This window comes from Chelon labrosus (assembly GCF_963514085.1).
Source record: "Chelon labrosus genome assembly, chromosome: 13".
Lineage (NCBI taxonomy): Eukaryota > Metazoa > Chordata > Actinopteri > Mugiliformes > Mugilidae > Chelon > Chelon labrosus.
The window spans coordinates 25,906,659-25,925,098 of NC_140346.1; the positions used below are offsets into that span (position 1 = coordinate 25,906,659).

General features: G+C 44.7%; 1 protein-coding gene across 1 annotated transcript in view; it reads left to right on the plus strand.

Annotated features, from left to right (window-relative positions):
• The window catches only part of ryr1b (ryanodine receptor 1b (skeletal)), a gene marked incomplete at both ends in the record, with an annotated part of 56,104 nt that overhangs the window by 14,542 nt on the left and 23,122 nt on the right, over window positions 1-18,440 (plus strand). Inside the window, 55 exons of the mRNA XM_084558119.1 lie at window positions 65-161; window positions 253-327; window positions 471-627; window positions 732-896; window positions 1,290-1,411; window positions 1,524-1,710; window positions 1,892-2,027; window positions 2,123-2,218; window positions 2,517-2,635; window positions 2,887-3,020; window positions 3,135-3,376; window positions 3,462-3,654; window positions 3,939-4,155; window positions 4,261-4,365; window positions 4,532-4,635; window positions 4,730-4,813; window positions 4,904-5,063; window positions 5,188-5,335; window positions 5,429-5,634; window positions 5,888-6,062; window positions 6,156-6,364; window positions 6,453-6,799; window positions 6,905-7,040; window positions 7,242-7,402; window positions 7,552-7,714; window positions 7,802-7,888; window positions 8,170-8,396; window positions 8,513-8,957; window positions 9,035-9,571; window positions 9,683-9,883; window positions 10,063-10,174; window positions 10,290-10,436; window positions 10,653-10,926; window positions 11,094-11,211; window positions 11,331-11,463; window positions 11,552-11,646; window positions 11,744-11,879; window positions 11,960-12,143; window positions 12,238-12,349; window positions 12,434-12,554; window positions 12,652-12,821; window positions 12,980-13,200; window positions 13,378-13,468; window positions 13,622-13,762; window positions 13,856-14,019; window positions 15,355-15,433; window positions 15,565-15,654; window positions 15,819-15,959; window positions 16,211-16,288; window positions 16,368-16,443; window positions 16,525-16,648; window positions 16,729-16,844; window positions 16,972-17,039; window positions 17,183-17,304; window positions 17,581-17,630. Of these exons, the coding sequence (XP_084414245.1) occupies window positions 65-161; window positions 253-327; window positions 471-627; window positions 732-896; window positions 1,290-1,411; window positions 1,524-1,710; window positions 1,892-2,027; window positions 2,123-2,218; window positions 2,517-2,635; window positions 2,887-3,020; window positions 3,135-3,376; window positions 3,462-3,654; window positions 3,939-4,155; window positions 4,261-4,365; window positions 4,532-4,635; window positions 4,730-4,813; window positions 4,904-5,063; window positions 5,188-5,335; window positions 5,429-5,634; window positions 5,888-6,062; window positions 6,156-6,364; window positions 6,453-6,799; window positions 6,905-7,040; window positions 7,242-7,402; window positions 7,552-7,714; window positions 7,802-7,888; window positions 8,170-8,396; window positions 8,513-8,957; window positions 9,035-9,571; window positions 9,683-9,883; window positions 10,063-10,174; window positions 10,290-10,436; window positions 10,653-10,926; window positions 11,094-11,211; window positions 11,331-11,463; window positions 11,552-11,646; window positions 11,744-11,879; window positions 11,960-12,143; window positions 12,238-12,349; window positions 12,434-12,554; window positions 12,652-12,821; window positions 12,980-13,200; window positions 13,378-13,468; window positions 13,622-13,762; window positions 13,856-14,019; window positions 15,355-15,433; window positions 15,565-15,654; window positions 15,819-15,959; window positions 16,211-16,288; window positions 16,368-16,443; window positions 16,525-16,648; window positions 16,729-16,844; window positions 16,972-17,039; window positions 17,183-17,304; window positions 17,581-17,630 (8,598 nt within the window). The remainder of the gene's footprint in view (window positions 1-64; window positions 162-252; window positions 328-470; window positions 628-731; window positions 897-1,289; window positions 1,412-1,523; window positions 1,711-1,891; window positions 2,028-2,122; window positions 2,219-2,516; window positions 2,636-2,886; window positions 3,021-3,134; window positions 3,377-3,461; window positions 3,655-3,938; window positions 4,156-4,260; window positions 4,366-4,531; window positions 4,636-4,729; window positions 4,814-4,903; window positions 5,064-5,187; window positions 5,336-5,428; window positions 5,635-5,887; window positions 6,063-6,155; window positions 6,365-6,452; window positions 6,800-6,904; window positions 7,041-7,241; window positions 7,403-7,551; window positions 7,715-7,801; window positions 7,889-8,169; window positions 8,397-8,512; window positions 8,958-9,034; window positions 9,572-9,682; window positions 9,884-10,062; window positions 10,175-10,289; window positions 10,437-10,652; window positions 10,927-11,093; window positions 11,212-11,330; window positions 11,464-11,551; window positions 11,647-11,743; window positions 11,880-11,959; window positions 12,144-12,237; window positions 12,350-12,433; window positions 12,555-12,651; window positions 12,822-12,979; window positions 13,201-13,377; window positions 13,469-13,621; window positions 13,763-13,855; window positions 14,020-15,354; window positions 15,434-15,564; window positions 15,655-15,818; window positions 15,960-16,210; window positions 16,289-16,367; window positions 16,444-16,524; window positions 16,649-16,728; window positions 16,845-16,971; window positions 17,040-17,182; window positions 17,305-17,580; window positions 17,631-18,440) is intronic.

Sequence of the window (18,440 nt, forward strand, 5' to 3'; positions counted from 1 at the left end):
CTGTATTACTCACATGCATATCCGCACTTGATGCATGCTTATCACCGTGTGTTCCTTCTCTCAGGGTTTCTGACAGGAGGTCACGTTCTCAGACTCTTCCACGGACACATGGACGAGTGTCTGGCCATCGCTACGCCAGAGGAAGGAGAGGAAAAGCGCAGGTGAGAGCCAAAAAGAAAGCTCAACTGTTCTGCGCAATAAAACATCTGATGCCATGTGACGGTACAAGTGTCTGCTTGCACTCTGCCACAGGATGGCTCACTATGAAGGCGGTGCTGTGTGCAGTCAGGCTCGGTCATTGTGGAGGCTGGAGCCCCTCAGAATCAGGTGATTGCCCCCTCAAGGCAGTTAAATAATAATATATACTTGTTGGCTAGTGTAGAATATGTCTCATGTTGTGTTTGAAACTGTTGAACGATAAGATATAGTGGTGATTGTAAAACGTTTCTTTCCCCACTACGTGCCTGCAGCTGGAGCGGTAGCCACATGAAGTGGGGACAGTCTTTCCGTATTCGCCACATCACCACGGGCCGGTACCTGTGTCTTGATGAGGAGAAGGGTCTGATGGTGGTTGACCCAGAGAAGGCCAACACCAAACTGTCTGCATTCTGCTTCCGTGTTTCAAAGGTCAGAATTAACATGTGGCTCCTTCTCTATGTTTTACCATGCTATGATGTTTTTCACTCACTGACCCACCTGTTCTTTTATTTTCTCCTGGTTCCCCTGAGCAGGAGAAGGTGGATGTGGCTCAGAAGCGTGATGTTGAGGGCATGGGCATCCCGGAGATAAAGTATGGAGAGTCCATGTGCTTTGTGCAGCATGTGTCCACGGGTCTGTGGTTAACATATGCTGCACTTGATGCCAAAGCTGCCCGCTTGGGAATGATGAAGAGAAAGGTAATGATCGAAATGAGACTTAATATGATGTCAGTACCAGACTAGGAATGATTTGGAAAAGCCATGAATAATAAAAAAATAGTGTGTATAGTACCAATTTGGAGGAATAACAAAAAGTTGGGTTTACATTATTTGCATATTTGAGATAAAGAACTGTATAAGTAGTGAAATTTCTTCAGGAAAACAGGATAAAAAGTCCAGCTGCCTTCGTTTTAACTTTTTTTATATACCATGATACGGATGACTGAGAACCTTCACTGAGATAGAGGGCAAAATAAATATGCTTGTATGGCTTTTACATAACAAAACCACCAGAAACAAGCCTTGCAGGAGACACGCCACGAGAAATGAGGGCTCTCATCTGTTACATAACTGTGCTGTCCTTGTCTCCAGGTCATTCTGCACCAAGAGGGTCATATGGACGATGCCCTAACTGTTTCCCGCTCCCAGACTGAGGAATCTCAGGCCGCTCGAATGATTTACAGCACCACGGGCCTCTTCAGGCAGTTCATCAAGTAAATACATACATTTTCAAATGTGGCAGCATGAGTGGATCATTCTTCTTTGTGACAGGCTGCAGCGGTGCTCGTATATTCTTTTAGATTAATGTGCATCTGTGCGTTTCAGGGGATTGGACTCCCTGAGCGGGAAGAGCAAGTCACCGTCAGCAGTGTCACTTCCTCTGGAGGGGGTCATCCTCTCTCTGCAGGATCTCATCTTCTACTTTCGTCCTCCAGAGGAGGAACTGGAGCACGAAGAGAAACAGACCAAGCTCCGCTCCCTCCGCAACCGGCAGAACCTCTTCCAAGAGGAGGTAACTCACACTGAGAACTTTCATGCCCTTTATGCCCTACAAGACATGTACATACATGTGTTTTTTTCACTTGTTGGTACGTTGTGCTATGTTTATTTAATTTCTTGCAGGAAAACACACACACAAAATAAAGAATCATTATGTCATAACCTGATCCCCGTGTTTTTATTTTTATTACCAGGGAATGATCAGCATCGTGCTGGAGTGCATCGACCGCCTGAACGTGTACAACACTGCTGCCCACTTTTCTGAATTTGCCGGAGAGGAGGCCGCAGAGTCCTGGAAGGAAATAGTCAACCTCCTTTATGAGCTGCTGGGTAGAAGAATGACTATGGAAAACACAAACCACAAATTAAATCCCGTCTCTGCTGAATAACGTGACATTATTTCTCCCCGTGTCTCCACTACGCAGCCTCTCTAATCAGGGGGAACCGCTCTAACTGCGCTTTGTTCTGTGACAACCTGGACTGGCTGGTTAGCAAGCTGGATCGTCTGGAGGCCTCTTCAGGTCTTAAATATACCTCACTCATTTACTGATGCATTCACAACCCGCAATTTAGAGTTCATCTTTAGAGTGAAGTTACTGCTTTTAAGGGTTGTTTGTATTAAATGTTTGAATCGTGAAACTCTCAGGAACATCTCAGCCACCTGAAGACCAAACCCAATTTCAAAAATAGCTATAGGTTTTAATTAGCACAATTTTATATGTAGTTTATTTAAAAAATACATGTTTTTTGTCTTAAATGACTCCTTTTATTAGTGCATTTCCTCCTATTCGTGCATAATCCTCCCTTCTATACATTCAGGTATTCTGGAGGTGCTGTACTGCGTCCTAATTGAAAGCCCTGAGGTTCTAAATATCATCCAGGAGAACCACATTAAATCAATCATCTCCCTCCTGGACAAGCATGGAAGGAACCACAAGGTTAGTCTTTTCTCGCCGCCACTAATACGAAGGGAAAGTAACATCTGCCAGCAGCATATTAATGAAGTCCAGATGACTCTTCTGTTCTGGGTGATTTAGAAAGTTACAGCAACCATCTTTGGCTCATGATTCATATTCGGCCTTGATTTGTAATTACATTAGCTATTACAGCCGGTGGATGGATGTGTTAACTGCCTTCTCTGCCACATTTTAAACAGAGAGGTGAACGTTTGTCCTCCTCTTTCCTTCAGGTGCTGGATGTCTTGCGCTCTCTCTGTGTGTGCAACGGTGTCGCTGTGAGGTCCAACCAGAACCTCATCACTGAAAACCTGCTGCCGGGTCGTGACCTCTTGCTGCAGACCAACATTGTAAACTATGTCACCAGGTACTTGAACTACCCAACAAAAAGCATCTGTTTGTTTCTGTTTTATAATAATTTGCAGGATTCATCAACCACTCTGTCAAATTAATGTTTATGTCGCTTGGCTTCTGTGCTCAGTGTGAGGCCCAACATCTTCCTGGGTACGTGTGAGGGGTCCACACAGTTTAAGAAATGGTACTATGAGATGATGGTCGACTACGTGGAGCCCTTTGTGACAGCGCAGGCCTCCCACCTGCGAGTGGGCTGGGCTATGACTGAGGGCTATAGCCCGTACCCCGGAGGAGGAGAAGGCTGGGGTGGAAACGGTGTTGGAGATGACCTCTACTCTTATGGTTTTGACGGCCTGCATCTGTGGTCAGGTAGGATTTTCAGTAAGCTATTTTTGAGACTATTTACCTTCATGCTGTTATGACTTTAATGGCTCTCTGCTCATCTGCCGTTCAGGTACCGTAGCCCGCCAGGTGGCTTCGCCCAGTGCACACACGCTGGCTGCAGATGACGTCATCAGCTGTTGTCTGGATCTGAGCGTGCCGAGCATCTCCTTCCGTATCAACGGCCACCCAGTTCAGGGCATGTTTGAAAACTTCAACGTGGACGGCCTCTTCTTTCCCGTCATCAGCTTCTCTGCCGGAGTCAAGTAAGTTCAAGATGAAAATATAGCAAACTATATTGTCTTGTCCGCTGAAATAGATTTTACAGGTGCCGTGTATAATAGTCTCAGAGTGCATAGATGGTCTTATGGTGCATTGATTGATGAGCCGGACGGGAAACACTGGCTCAGGATTTGGCACAGAAATGAAATCAATGTTTTTCTTTATTATGAGTCTTGTAAAGCTCAATGGACTGTTGTCGCACAGGAGTATAAAAAGCTCAGTTTCAAACAGATGGAGACAAGGACTGACTCTGCATCTGTGACCTCAGGGCTCGGTTCCTCCTCGGCGGTCGCCATGGAGACTTTAAGTTCATGCCCCCACCGGGCTACGCCCCATGCTACGAGGCCGTGCTGCCCAGAGAGAGGATGCGCATCGAACCCATCAAGGAGTACAAGCACGACTTCGAAGGTGTGCGCAACCTTCTGGGTCCTACTCTGTCCCTCACCCACACCTCGTTCACGCCCTGCCCTGTGGACACTGTTCAGGTAAAAGCCCTGAAATCAGACTTTGTTCATCTGAACAGAAAAGCATTTGATATATATGTATTTTAGCTTCTTCTTTTAATTTGCTGGCTTTCCCTTGCTGTGCAGATTGTGTTGCCACCCCACTTGGAGCGTATCCGAGAGAAGCTGGCAGAAAATATTCATGAGCTCTGGGCTGTCACTCGTATTGAGCAGGGCTGGACCTATGGGTCTGTGAGTATGGTGTCAGTGCTGCAGTACAGAGGGAAATACAGAGGATCCATTCTTTAATATATGACTTAATTAATATAGATGTAAAAAAAAAAAGGGACATGCATTATCTAAAATTCCTTTTACTGCATATTTTTTTGTAGTAAAATCTTATCATGTTTTCCAACAGTTCAGGGATGACAACAAGAAACTCCATCCTTGTCTGGTGGACTTCCTGAGCCTGCCTGAACCAGAGAGGAACTACAACCTGCAGATGTCTGGCGAGACCCTCAAGTGAGCTTGTAATGGGATTGTGTGGAGTGGGTTAAGTTTGGAAGACGTAAAGGTCAGAGGAGGAAGTTTACTGTTCGTCCGTCTTGTCCCTTAGGACTCTCTTGGCGCTGGGTTGCCATGTTGGTATGGGTGATGAGAAAGCAGAGGAGAATCTCAAGAAGATCAAGTTGCCCAAGACGTATGGAAACCACAACTATATCTGTCTTTACAAAACATCTTTCTACTTTATCTTTTATGTACAGTTAATATAACATTGCCTCTCTTCTAGCTATGTGATGACCAATGGATATAAGCCTGCCCCCCTTGACCTCAACCATGTCAAACTGACGCCAAACCAGAATCAGCTGGTTGAAAAACTGGCAGAAAATGGGCATAATGTTTGGGCGAGGGACCGGGTCCGGCAAGGATGGACTTACAGCATTGTGCAGGTGACTTTTTTTCCCCAAACCTTCTTCAATCGTTAGTTCTATTCTCCTACAACCAGGTCCACATATACTCATACATTAAACCGATGTATCTGTTCCAAAAACCAAAATCCGTTCCTCCTCTCAGGACATCGTGAATAAGCGAAACCCTCGTCTGGTACCTTACAACCTCCTGGACGAGAGAACTAAGAAAACCAACCGAGACAGCGTTAACAATGCTGTCCGCACACTCATCGGTTATGGCTACAATATTGAGCCTCCAGACCAGGAGAGCAGTAAGTCAGCTTACATCTTACAGTGCTAACGTTGTTTATCACCATCCGCATCTCCTTCCTTCTAAGTCTAAGATGACACCTCTTTGACTGCAGCTGGCCACGGCCTTGAGAACATCCGCGGGGACAAAGTACGTATCTTCAGGGCAGAGAAGACGTACGCTGTGACCCAAGGGAAGTGGTACTTTGAGTTCGAGGCAGTGACCACGGGGGAGATGAGAGTGGGCTGGGCGCGTCCTAATGTCCGCTCCGACACTGAACTGGGAGCAGATGAGCTGGCGTACGTCTTCAATGGCAATAAGGTCAGTCCACATCTTCAGGTTTTTCCTCTGATTGTTCTGCTTAAACTCATTTAGACTGGGGAAACTTTATTAACATGACTAGATAGGTCCAGTAAATCTACTTTACAATAACATGACTACAAATGTAGAATTTTGAAGTAAGTAAGATAAATTGTAGATGTCCTTTGCTGGAAAATATTACCGAGATAAGCTATAGCCTGAGATTGGTGCTGTGGAAAATTGTATTTTAATTTATTCTGTCATTCTTTTCAAGGCTCAAAGATGGCACATTGGCAATGAACCATTTGGTCGCCAGTGGCAGTCTGGTGATGTAGTTGGTTGTATGATTGACCTGACGGAGATGAACATCATGTTCACACTAAATGGAGAAATGCTGATCAGTGACTCGGGCTCGGAGATGGCCTTCAAAGACATTGAAATTGGAGAAGGTGAGATTTAATAGTCATTTTACCTTTGTGCTTCTTGACATAAAACCTGTTTCTGTGATATAACTACTACTCTCCTGTGATTGTACCTCTCAGGTTTCATCCCTGTGTGTGCGCTGGGCCTGTCTCAAGTGGGAAGGATTAATCTTGGGCAGAATGTCAGCAGCCTACGCTTTTTTGCCATCTGTGGCCTGCAGGAAGGATTTGAACCTTTTGCCATCAATATGAAGCGAGACATTACCATGTGGTTCAGTAAAAGTTTGCCCCAGTTTGTGCCTGTACCCACTGATCACAATCATATTGAGGTAACTACTTAATGGCAAACTCAGTCTTTAATGAACTGCTTTTAAATTAGCTCATTTATTTATGTTTATTTAACATTGTGTCACCCAGGTTTCCCGTGTGGACGGGACGGTGGACAGCGCCCCCTGCCTAAAGCTGACTCACAAGACCTTCGGGTCACAGAACGCCAACACCGACATGATGTTCCTCAGACTCAGCATGCCTGTCCAGTTCCATGAGACTTTCAAGGTCCCGACAGGCACCACCCTTCTCACCCATCCCCTCACCATACCGGAGGAGGAGGTTGTGGTCGTGGAGCCTGACTCTGAGTTTGAAATTCTGAAGAAGTCTGCCAGTCGTAAGGAGCAGGAGGAAGATAAGAAGGAGCCGTCGGTAGCTAAGGAGATCTCTGCGGAAAATGAGAAAGATACAATGTCAGAAAAGGGAAAGAAAAGGGGGTGAGTGTTTGTTATGAAAAAAAAGTATGTAAAGAGTAAAGAAAGGGTTGAGTACTATTTTCATCAAGGGCTAAACTTAATTTCCATGCATATTCCACGCAACAGATTTTTCTCCAAAGCCAAGAAGGCAGCCATGACGCCTCTGGCTCCTCCTCCTGCGCCTCCAACGGTTCCACGTTTGGTGGAAGACGTGGTCCCTGATGACAGAGATGACCCTGAGATCATCCTGAATACCACCACTGTGAGATAAACTTTATTCTCTGTCAATGTTTGATTCGTAGCATGTGTAAAAAACAAAAAAACAAAAACAGCCTCTAGTTTGGCAGAAATCTTGTTTATTGGGAGTTTGCATCACAGTATCTATATGCTACTGGTTGTATATGTTTCATTCAGATGTTTCCTACTGTCCAAAACATCTTACATCTTCTGTTTCTACCGCCAGTATTACTACTCTGTGAGGATCTTTGCTGGGCAGGAGCCCTCTCTTGTGTGGGTTGGTTGGGTCACTCCTGACTACCACCAGTTTGATCCAAACTTTGACCTCTCCAAAGTGCGCAGTGTCACCGTCACTGTTGGAGATGACAGAGGCAACATTCATGACAGGTTAGCCTTTTCCACATGTAAACAGTATTTTATTTGCCTAAAATGATCAGTGTGTGTTGTCTTATATTTCTCATATTCTCTTATATCTTAAGATTCAGATTTCAATTGAGATGAGTTGTAAGAGTAGCGTGTTTGCTAATTCCTTGCAGTATGAAGCACAGTAACTGTTACATGGTTTGGGGAGGGGACCTGGTCAGCAATCAGCAGACCCGCTTCAGCCAGGAGGACATGGTGATTGGCTGCCTGGTCGACCTGGCAACAGGCCTCATGACCTTCACAGCCAATGGAAAGGAGATCAACACCTTCTACCAGGTGAGGACTCCTCTTCAGTAAGATTAGTTGTGAGTTATATTTTTTTCTGCAGGGCTGTAAAACCAGAGGTGTGTTGTGTTGTTTCAGGTGGAGCCCAACACCAAGCTGTTCCCAGCCGTCTTCATTCAGCCCTCCAATCAGAACATGGCACAGCTGGAGCTGGGCAAACTGAAGGTCAGAAGCTACTTTTGTACAACTGCTTTTGCTTAAAATATTCTGTACCCATTCAGATTGACATGGAAACGTGGGTCAAATCCTTGTAGGTGGTCTGGAAAAATGGGTCAGTGTCCAACCCATTTTTATTTTCCTCCCCAAATGATTTGAAAGTGGGTCAAATGTTGCCATTCTCATTGGTTATAGGCCGTCTGTTTGAATAACCCATACCTTAATAACAGGAAAAGACAGAAGATATTTGATATTTACATTATTTCTTCCCTTTTTGTTTCTCATATCAGAACATCATGCCCATCTCTGCCGCGATGTTCCGCAGTGAACGTAACAATCCGGTACCACAGTGCCCTCCCAGGCTGGACGTCCAGATGCTGACTCCAGTCATCTGGAGTCGCATGCCCAATCACTTCCTCAACCCAGAGGTGTGTAGAGTGAATGAGAGGTTGGGCTGGATGGTGGAATGCACTGAGCCTCTCATCATGATGGCCCTGCACATCCCAGAGGAGAACAGGTCAGAAACAGAAGCCCTATGATCTCATCAAGTTTGTAATTGAAAGTCTTGCAGATGCTTGTAATAGTTATGATATTTGCATGAACTCTGTATAATAACTAGTGATCCTTTCACAGGTGTATTGACATCCTGGAGCTGTCAGAGCGTCTGGATCTGATGAAGTTCCACTACCATACTCTCATGCTCTACTGCGCTGTATGTGCACTTGGCAACAACCGAGTGGCTCATGCTTTGTGCAGCCACGTGGATGAATCCCAGCTCTTCTATGCCACTGAGAACACCTACCTGCCCGGACCTCTCCGCAGTGGCTTCTACGACCTGCTCATCAGCATTCACCTGGAGTCAGCCAAACGGGCACGCTTGGGCACCAACAAGGAGTTCATCGTCCCCATGACTGAAGAGACCCTCAGCATCCATCTCTATCCTGATGCAAAGAAGGCCTATTCTCTGCCTGGTGTTGGCCTCACCACCTGCTTACGGCCAAAGCTGCATTTTTCATCCATCAACTTTGTTGGTACAGACCCTGATCTGTACACCCTAAGTCCTGTCTTCCCTCTGCAGGTATGTAACAAGAGAACAGTTGCATTGGAGCAAAAATGTGGTAAAATTATTGCTTACGATTTATTTTGCTTCTGCAGGAGCTGAAAACAAGGGCAATTAGTATGTTAACAGAGGCTGTGCTGGATGGTAGCCAGGCCATGCGGGATCCAGTAGGAGGCAGTGTGGAGTTCCACTTTGTCCCAATCCTGAAGCTGATCAGTACACTTCTTATTATGGGTATCTTCAACGACGAAGACACCAAGCACATCCTGAAGATGATCGATCCCAATGTTTTCAGCGGAAAGGAAGAGGTGGAAGAAGAGGAAGAGAAAGCTGAGGAAGGTGGAGCTGCCGAAGGAGAGGAAGCAGAGGAGGACGCTGAGCTTGAGGATGAAGGGGTAGGCGATGAGGAAGAGGAAGAGATGAAAGATATAGAGAAAGAGCATGAGGAGGAGCCTAAGGAGGGAGAAGAGGTGGCAGGGGAGGAGGGTGACGCCACGGGACAGAAAGTGGATGGAGAAAAAGCAGAAGAGGAGAAGGAGGCAGAGGCTGGTGAAGCAGAAGCAAAAGAGGAGGAGGAGGGTCTGGAGGAGGGACTACTCCAGATGAAGCTGCCAGAATCTGTCAAACTGCAGGTCAGTGTGATATTTCAACTCTGTCAAGCGTCTGTCTAGCGCTATCCATCTCTGGAACTGACTCATGCATACATCTCAAACTCCTGTTCCTATCTTATCTCCCTCTTTCAGATGTGCACCCTCCTGCAGTACTTCTGCGACTGCGAGCTAAGACACAGAGTGGAAGCCATTGTGGCCTACTCTGACCAGTTTGTCCACAGTATTCAGGATAATCAGCGTGTTCGTTACAACCTGTTGATGAAAGCCTTCACCATGTCGGCTGCTGAAACTGCACGCAGGACCCGCGAGTTCCGCTCACCGCCACATGACCAGGTACCAACGTGTGTTATGGGGTTTGAAGCTAATATACTGTGTCATGACATAACAAAGAATTATATGTAGAGCTGCAAATGACACTAAGTAATGCCAATAACTGATAAATAAATGCAGACATATGTAATGAAAATGCACAAAATATACTGATGGTTTGTGTTTCTTTGTTCTCACTCAAGGTTCTTCTGCTGACTAACTTTAAACACAGTCCAGAGGATGAAGATTCTCCAGTGCCGGAGGAAGTGCGGGATACTTTGTCATATTTCCACAATGACCTCCTGCTTCATTGCGGTGAGGCGTCATTTATATGTACTTGTGCGTCCAGTGCATTTTTATTATGTGAAGGTGTAAATAACCCTTATTTTCTGTTCTGGGTTTTAATTATGTTTTCCCATTTTGCACATAGGCATACATATTGAGGAGGAGGCAGAGGAGGAGGAGGTGGACACCTCACTGAGAGGCAGACTCCTTAGTCTGGTGGACATGGTTAAAAGCTTGCGCAAGAAGGAGGTGGAAGAGGAGAAGCCAGAGGTTGAAGAAGAGGCAAAACCCAGTAAGATTAACAGCTTGATATTGGATTGGATAGACCTGATGTGGATTTTTCTTGAGTATTCTTTGTTAATAGTTCATTTTAATTTATTTCATACCATGTCAGTGTAAGAATAAATCGTCTTCATTAGAGAACATTCCATAAAGCAGTTTTTCTAAGTGTATATGAAGTATATTCTGTAACAGTCAAACATTATCCACCTTTGCTCCCTTCACCAAGGCACCCTTCAGGAACTCATCTCCCATACTATGATCCACTGGGCCCAGGAGTCGTTCATTCAGAACCCTGAGCTGGTGCGTCTGATGTTCAGCTTGCTCCACAGGCAGTATGACGGCCTGGGCGAGCTGATCCGAGCGCTGCCCAAAGCCTACGCCATCAATGCCGTGTCTGTTCAGGACACCATGGACCTCCTCGAGTGTCTAGGACAGATCCGCTCGCTGCTCATTGTCCAGATGGGTCCCGAGGAGGAGCGACTTATGATCCAGAGCATCGGGTCAGTATGGGGCACTTACTTATATGTTTAGATAGTTTGGTGAAATTGTTCAGGTTGTGTATTGATCTGTTTTGTAATGTATCATCAGAACTGAGCCCGTTCCTCTTACTTTAGGAAGGAAATATAACATGTACTTTTGACTCTCTGATTTTTTATTATTTTTTCAGGAATATCATGAACAACAAGTTGTTCTACCAACACCCCAATCTGATGAGAGCACTCGGTATGCATGAGACTGTCATGGAGGTGATGGTCAATGTGTTAGGTGGGGGTGGAGACTCAAAGGTAACTGTATTCAGTCTTAATCTTTCCTATTCAGGGGCATACATGTACATACTGTACATATGGCACAGCCCACATAAGACAGATTGTGTCTGACCAAGGCTTTTACATTTTCTCCCCAGGAGATTCGATTCCCTCAAATGGTGACCAACTGCTGCCGTTTCCTGTGCTACTTCTGTCGTATCAGCAGACAGAACCAGCGCTCCATGTTTGACCATCTGAACTATCTGCTGCAGAACAGTGGCATTGGCTTGGGTTAGTGTCAGTGGTTAATGTGCTTTATATACAGATCGGTATTTTTCAGGAATTCAGCATACTCACTGCATATATTTTCCTTGTGCAGGCATGCGTGGATCCACACCCCTGGATGTGGCTGCAGCCTCCTGCATTGACAATAATGAGCTGGCCTTGGCCTTGCAAGAGCAGGACCTGGAAATGGTTGGAGAAAACAAAAAAGAATAAAACACAACCGTGGGTGCAGTGGAACTTTCTGCTTAAATCTTTCCTGTTGTCCTTCACACGCATGGTGGTTTAGGTGGTGTCATACTTGGCGGGTTGTGGGCTGCAGATGTGTCCGATGTTGCTGTCTAAGGGATATCCAGATATCGGCTGGAACCCCTGTGGAGGAGAGCGATACCTGGACTTCCTCCGCTTTGCCGTCTTTGTTAATGGTCAGCTACCATTTTCATACAAAGATGACATTTTAGATTTTGAGCTGTGTCACTAATATTTGCACACCTGCTTCTCTCAGGAGAGAGCGTGGAGGAGAACGCCAATGTCGTGGTCCGTCTGCTCATCCGTCGCCCAGAGTGCTTCGGCCCGGCCCTGAGAGGAGAGGGTGGAAACGGTCTGCTGGCTGCCATGGAGGAGGCCATCAAGATCTCAGAGGATCCAGCAAGGGATGGACCAACTGTCAAAAAAGACAGACGCTTCATGTAAGCGCTGGTTTAGTAGGCAAATTAGTGCCCTTGTTTTGTATTGTATAGTTCCGAAGCAATGGTGGGCACAGTATGTTTTCTCAATTGGCAGGTTTGGTGGTGAAGAACAGCACGAGGAGAACCGTGTGCATTTGGGGAATGCCATCATGTCCTTCTACTCAGCCCTTATCGATCTGCTGGGTCGCTGTGCCCCAGAGATGCATGTGAGTAGAGTAGCTTTTAACACAAAGATGTATTTTATGCCTCAGGGATTATGTGGTTGATGAGATGGTTGTTCATGTCTACAGCTGATCCAAGCAGGCAAGGGTGAAGCTCTAAGAATCCGGGCCATCCTGAGGTCTCTGGTGCCCATAGAGGACCTGGTGGGAGTCATCAGCTTACCTGTGCAGATCCCTGCCTACGGCAAAGGTTAGATGGATAGACATTGTAAATATAATATATAAAATGTGTGAATACAGTATGTGGCATCTTCCTGCATATATGACTTCTTCTGTCCAAACCACAGATGGTCAGATTATTGAGCCCAAGATGTCAGCCAGTTTTGTGCCAGACCACAAGGCCTCCATGGTGCTGTTCCTCGACAGAGTGTATGGTATTGAAAACCAGGACTTCTTGCTTCATGTCCTGGAGGTTGGCTTCCTGCCTGACATGAGAGCTTCAGCTTCTCTGGATACGGTGAGCAGAAAAAAACACAAGAATGACCTAAAACTGGAAGATAGATTACTGATCTATCATCTAAATAGGACTCTATATATGGAAGCGATTTGAGATTGGGAGCCATCTGTCTGCTGTTACGTCAATATGAACGGCTTTTCTGTCTTCTCTGGTTGTAGGTGGCATTCAGTACAACTGAAATGGCCTTGGCACTGAACCGCTACCTCTGTTCAGCTGTTCTGCCACTGCTCACCAAGTGTGCGCCGTTGTTTGCTGGGACAGACCACCGGGCCATCATGATCGACTCCATGCTCCACACCATTTACCGCCTGTCTCGCGGCCGAGCCCTTACCAAGGCTCAGAGAGACGTCATTGAGGAGTGTCTCATGTCGCTCTGCAAGTCAGTACTAAAAACAAACTTCAGGGAAAATGTGAATAATCGTTGGGAAAATTACGAGAAAAGTGGAATTATTTAACCAGGAAGTTTCAAAATAAGAGTGAATTTATAACAAGTTGTACAAAAAGTCCTGCCTATTTCTAACACGTTTTTCCTGAAAATTTTTGGTGACACTCACAGGTACCTTCGACCCTCTATGCTTCAACATCTGCTTAGAAGGCTGGTATTTGACGTACCCATCCTCAATGAATACGCCAAGATGCCGCTCAAGGTTTGCCAGCTATATAATTATTCAAAGTTAGATAAACAGACATTTCAGAGATTCTAGTGGTGGTAGAGATTGAGACGCAGGTTCATTTTCTGCAATTATTACATTACAACCTACCTTTGCGTTTGAGTCATTTCACTGATTTAATTGTTTCAGCTGTTGACCAATCACTACGAGCGCTGCTGGAAGTACTACTGCTTGCCAAATGGATGGGCAAACTTCGGGGTGACCTCAGAGGAGGAGCTGCATCTTTCCCGGAAACTCTTTTGGGGAATCTTTGAATCACTGGCACACAAGGTGAGAGATGAGTCGCTTGGTGTTCACTTTATTGGCTTCCACATGCTTATGCAGCTATTAACTCGGCTTCTCTGATTTCAATTGCAACCTTAGAAATATGACGCTGAGCTCTTCAAGATCGCCATGCCCTGCCTCTGTGCTATAGCTGGAGCCATTCCTCCTGACTACGTGGATGCCACCTACTCCTCTCACACTGAGAAAAAAGCCTCGGTGGATGCTGAGGGCAACTTTGATCCCAAGCCAGTGGAGACCACCAAGTGAGCAGAAGACTACTTCAAAACACAGTGACCTACAGAAAAAAAATAGCACAGTTTAAATGCTGACTTGCTATAAATGTACCATTGAAAAACATAGTAAAATTCTCTCTTCAAGTCTTGATTTGACTTTAAGTTTCTATTGTCATCCTATCTTAATGCTACTGGAAGATCCTCATATACATGATAAGTAGTTGTAGTTATGCAGATGATTTTAAGTATTTATGAATTATTTTAATCTACTAATAGAATAATATCTGAAACTTACGACATGATAGTGGAGAACCAAGCTTGAATGAATGTATATCAGGAACTCTGAGCTGAAACTGTGAAGAAGACATTTGACTTAAAGGAACAGTATGTAAGAAATGTATTTCAATTAATCATAAAATGGCCCTGATATGTCACTAGACATGAAGAAATCATGTTCATTTCAAATACTTATATCACTGACAACAGTGGTCCGGCCAGGATATTGTCATTTAAAAGTGAAAGTTGCAGCCCTCAACTGATGTTGATGTTGTCATGTTGTGTTTTGGCCTGAGGCGCCACCCTCAAGCTATCTACTAATCACGAAGTCAGTAGAGTTTCGTCTTCCGGGTTGCCAGCTCTGCTCTAGTTACCACAGCTGCAGCTACGAACGTGTCGGATAAAACATGTATAACGTTACTAAACCTAAAAGACCTCGTTATGAATCCGAAATACGTCGTGACAAAGTCCGGAATGGCATGGAATTGACCCTCGACTTTTGGATGCTATATTCTACCATGTTTGTTGGTATAGGCTAAAAGCCCTGTGCTTCCGTACATATAGACAGTGGATTTTCCATGGTCGCCCGTGCTAAATGCGTTCATAAAAAGCTTTATATCGCACCACTAGCAGGGTATGAAAACAATCTATGTTCCGACTGAAATGTGGTATTACAGTACATCTTTACGAAATATTTGGCTAATCGCCATTAGTAAATTTTTGCGATACATAATTACTTCGCAAAACATCTCTCATGAAGCATAAACTTTATTAACAGAAAAAAAAACTTACTGTGTAGGACTCGTCACTTGCCATTGGAAGCTCCTTGTAGCAGCCTACGTTCCTGCTGGATCCTGCAGCTTAGCTGGCAACCTCGAGTCAGGGGGGAGGCTGAGGGGATACACCGTTCTACAGTATTTTGAAAGTGATTGCAGTACCAGTTTTGGTCAGTTTTGGCCACAATCCTACATACTGTTCCTTTAAGCACTTTAAACACGTGAAGTGCAGTTTTCTGGGGTCACACTCAGAAGTTAACTTTAGTTAACAGGCAAACTGTTCAGTATTAAATATCTGTTAATTTATTCACAGCACCATCATCCCAGAAAGGCTGGATGCTTTCATCAACAAGTATGCAGAACACACTCATGACAAATGGGCTTTTGAAAAGGTCAGTCACATATGAAAACAAAAAAAAACAAGAACATATAATGAAGTTCTTGTTTTTTTATTTATTAGAAACTGTTCTTTGTAATGATGCTGATGACTATTGATGCTTCAATTGTCAAATCAATGTTTCAGATTCAGAACAACTGGACCTACGGAGAGGTGTTAGATGAGAACGCTAAGACTCACCCGATGCTCCGGCCATACAAAACGTTCTCTGAGAAGGTAATGATTTCAATCTGCACTTAGGGACTAAACTATAAATACAATTGTGAATGATTACTGATCCGTGAAACTTTCATCTCTCATTTCATGAATTTCATTTTTAAAAATTGTATTATTCAAAGTATCCTGGTTAAATTTTGGGCCTTCTCCTTTCTGTTTCTCAGGACAAGGAGATCTATCGTTGGCCCATTAAGGAGTCCATCAAAGCCATGCTGGCGTGGGAGTGGACCTTGGAGAAAGCCAGGGATGGAGAAGTAGAAGTTGAGAAGAAGGCTGCCACGCGCAAGATCTCCCAAACTGCTCAGGTACGAGACGAGAAAACTTTCATTAATATTGAGAATTACTGATGCTGTGTTTTCTGTTTGGCCATATTAGAAAGGATGTTTTTTACACAAGTGCAACAGAAATGCATTGATGGCCTGGTCTAGAGTGACTGAGTATTTTTTTGGCAATCAATATGTTGACGTATGAAGTAATTAACACAGTCTTCTTTTTACTGGACACTCCTGAAATAATCTAGATGTCCCTTAAGCTCACATGAACATTTTGTCTTCAGGCCACTTATGATCCCAGTCACGGCTACAACCCACAACCAATAGACATCGCAGGGATGGCCCTGTCCAGAGAGCTCCAGGTATGTATGGTTATTTCATGGTTATTTCCCTGCACTTATTCCTCATTTTGTGCAAGGAACTTACCCTCTCTCCTTGCAGTCTATGGCTGAGCAGCTGGCGGAGAACTATCACAACACCTGGGGCAGGAAGAAGAAGTTGGAGCTGCAATCCAAAGGCAAGTTCACACATCCTAAACTTCTGAAATGTGTTTTTATGATGGTTAGCCTGTTCCAAAAATAACTTGTTTTACTGTTAGGTGGTGGCACCCATCCTTTGCTTGTGCCTTACGACACCCTGACGGCGAAGGAGAAGGCCCGAGACAGGGAGAAGGCCCAGGACCTTCTCAAGTTCCTCCAACTCAATGGATACGCTGTGACAAGGTAAGCTGGACGTCTCAGAGTTTAAGATCAGTGTTTCTGTACAAGTACTTTTCTCACCGTATTTTTTTTTCCATCTTCAGGGGTCTGAAGGACATGGAGCAGGACATTTCCTCCATTGAGAAGCGTTTTGCCTATGGCTTCCTCCAGAAGCTTCTCAAATGGATGGACATTGCCCAGGAGTTCATCGCTCATCTTGGTACTGTAATTTGAGAGACAAAGGCTTCTCGTGGGAGTACCCCTTTATAGTAACAATGCCATCTATTTAGGAGTTAGGAGTTATTTCGGAGTGACTTCTTTCTCTCTTTTTTTTTTTTTTTAAACAGAGGCTGTGGTTAGCAGTGGTCGAGTGGAGAAGTCACCACATGAACAGGAGATTAAATTCTTTGCCAAGGTGAGTTCATTGATTCTTGCTTGTCTTTCCAGAGAAGTCGGATTCCTCTCTCTGCACATTAAACTGGCAGGGCCTGTTTAATTGCGCTGCATCTAGTGTTTATTAGGAAGTAAGTCATGAGTGTTTAATCTTTTTTATTATAGATCCTCTTGCCGCTGGTAAATCAGTACTTCAAGAACCACTGCCTGTACTTCCTCTCCACTCCTGCTAAAGTGTTGGGCAGTGGTGGGCATTCCTCCAATAAGGAGAAGGAGATGATTGCAAGGTATTTTTAGTAGCTCAAAGGCATATTTAACAGACTTGGTTCTCTGCATTATGTGATTTTAAATGTTTACCATGTACCTCCCCTTAAGGACAGTGTGATAGTGTCTGTCCTCTCCTTCTGCCTCGTATCTCCATCTCCTCCTCTATTGTGCAATATCCATTATTTCCTTTCCCCTTTTGCTTTCTGTGTACTTCAAACATTTATTTCCTGCCCCGTTTCCCCTTGCCATCTTCCCTCCCTCTCCCTCCCCTCTCCTCTTTTCTCCTCTTACCTCAGTATCTTCTGTAAGTTGGCTGCTTTGGTGAGGCACAGAGTATCTCTTTTTGGTAAGGATTTTGCATGGTGGCGTTACGCCCTGTCACCATCTCTTTCTCTCTGTCTCTCTGTTTTTATTCCCACAAACCTTTTGCTTCCTTCTCACCTTCCCATTTACTTACTAATCAACAGATTCACATTCAGTCTCCCATGCTCTTGTTTCCTCTTCCCACCTTACCAAGTCTTCTCTTTCTTTAGCTCAGCTTCTGCTTGGCTTTAATGTTTTCTGTGGTGTTGTGATTTAAAAGTTGTCCTTTTTGCTTATAAGGCCTAGATTGAGACTCATAGGGTGAGAGCATAGACTGTATATAAATATGGACCATGCATTGACACTTCCTTGCATTGGCCAAACTGACGCTATTTGTCCAGGGATACAGGCAGCACCATCTTGCGAGTTTGAAACCAGGGTCTGCACAGTCCCACGGGGCCGCTTTACGGAGCAGTTGACGTGGGAACTGGTGGTCACCATTACGCCACATCCTGTTTCTATAGTCAATCACTAACTAAAACTAAACTTGTCCAATAAATTGACACCTGGACATGCATCAACTACCTAAAATGACAAAAACCAACCTTGGAAAAAAATATTTGCTGTGTATTTCAGTGTATTAGTTCGGCCCAAGTCCCATCCACTAACATGGAGGGGGTGGAGCTTATGACCTATACTGCGACCAGCCACCAGGGGGAGCTCTACTTGCTTTGGCTTCAGTTTGAGGAGTAGTTCCACCGTCCATATTTATATACAGTCTATGAGTGAGAGCATGAATGTCTGTAATGATATCAGGTGACCCCCACAGATGGTGTCGTACTGCAGCTCTGTG